This window comes from Porites lutea, chromosome 8 (assembly GCF_958299795.1).
Source record: "Porites lutea chromosome 8, jaPorLute2.1, whole genome shotgun sequence".
Lineage (NCBI taxonomy): Eukaryota > Metazoa > Cnidaria > Anthozoa > Scleractinia > Poritidae > Porites > Porites lutea.
In genome coordinates, this window is record NC_133208.1 from 10,601,843 (window position 1) to 10,603,068 (window position 1,226).

Below are 1,226 nucleotides of genomic sequence, written 5' to 3' on the forward strand. Positions count from 1 at the left end.
ATATGGTATTTTGTTATGGGACCTCTTCATTGTAGTGGTACATGCAGTCACGTTTTCCAGTAGGTGTAGTGCTTGATTTATAAACACACAAGCTGTTTTATAAAAACTGCTTTGACAAAATAGATTTGCAATTATTGAGAATCTATTTTATACCAATACAGCATTACATTTCAATTCACCCTTCATTAATTCGGCTTTGCTTTTTCAAAAACACTGTATCGCAGCTCCAGGTTTTGTCCAAATTACCTTTAGTTAAAAATTTTTGTACATTTAAGATAGACAATATTATTTTGAACTACTGTGCAAATTAACCTTTTAAAAAAATTAATGTATGAAATAGCTGTACGTATGATCTGAAGATAGTTTATCTACAGTGTATAATGTAAACTGCTTTTAATAGACCTTTTTACCGATACAGCAGCCATATTGAATCAATTCAATTTAAGGAGTATGATAGGATGCCCAGGGGACATGAGCACATTTAGTTTGTATTTGTGCTTTTCGGGACATTTTTTCGTAAATTTAGTTTTCTTAGAATAAGATTGTAATGGGAAAAACATCCTTGTGCCCTGTTTGGATGTAATAATGATCGCCTTTTTCTAGTTTAGCATTAGAAATATGGTCTTTCACCGTATATTTCTCAGGAAAAAGGTGATCATGATTACATCCAAACACGGCAAAAGGATCTTTTTTCCCATTAGAATCTTATTCTAAGAAAACTTTAAGAAAAAAATGTCCCGAAAAGCGCTCCAAAGTACAAGCGAAATGTGCTCATGTCCCCTGGCATCCTATAATACTCCTTAAACTGAATTAATTTAATATGGCCACCGTATTGGTAAAAAGGTCTATTAGTACCCTTATTTTGTTCGGCTGTTGATAATAATAATGTTATTGAGGACAATCACCTGTCTTTTTCCTTCAATTCCCATTTATTTTTGTGCATGCTTCACAGCAGGCATGCCAATGCCAGAAATTTCAAACCCACTGAATTTATTGGGTGGCAACAAGCTACCTTAAACTTCAAGGACACTTTGGACGATTCTTGCTGATCTCAGCAAGACTGTTCTTTGAAGTGCAGTGCCAACTCAATCCCAGAATTATTTATGTTTTTTCAGTTAAACATCCAGGTCTTCAGAATAGTACCCAGTGCTCCAAAACAAAAAGGGCAATTTTTACATCTTCATCTTCCACAAGTAGTATCTTCATGCCAGATGAAGATACTAAGT

General features: G+C 34.3%; 1 protein-coding gene across 1 annotated transcript in view; it reads right to left on the reverse strand.

Moving 5' to 3' along the window:
- Window positions 1–1,131: 1,131 nt before the first annotated feature.
- LOC140945180 (uncharacterized) overlaps window positions 1,132–1,226 on the reverse strand; it is a 34,117-nt gene continuing 34,022 nt past the window's right edge. The window contains exon 5 of the mRNA XM_073394235.1: window positions 1,132–1,226. This exon is cut by the window's right edge and continues 91 nt beyond it. Within this exon, the coding sequence (XP_073250336.1) occupies window positions 1,132–1,226 (95 nt within the window).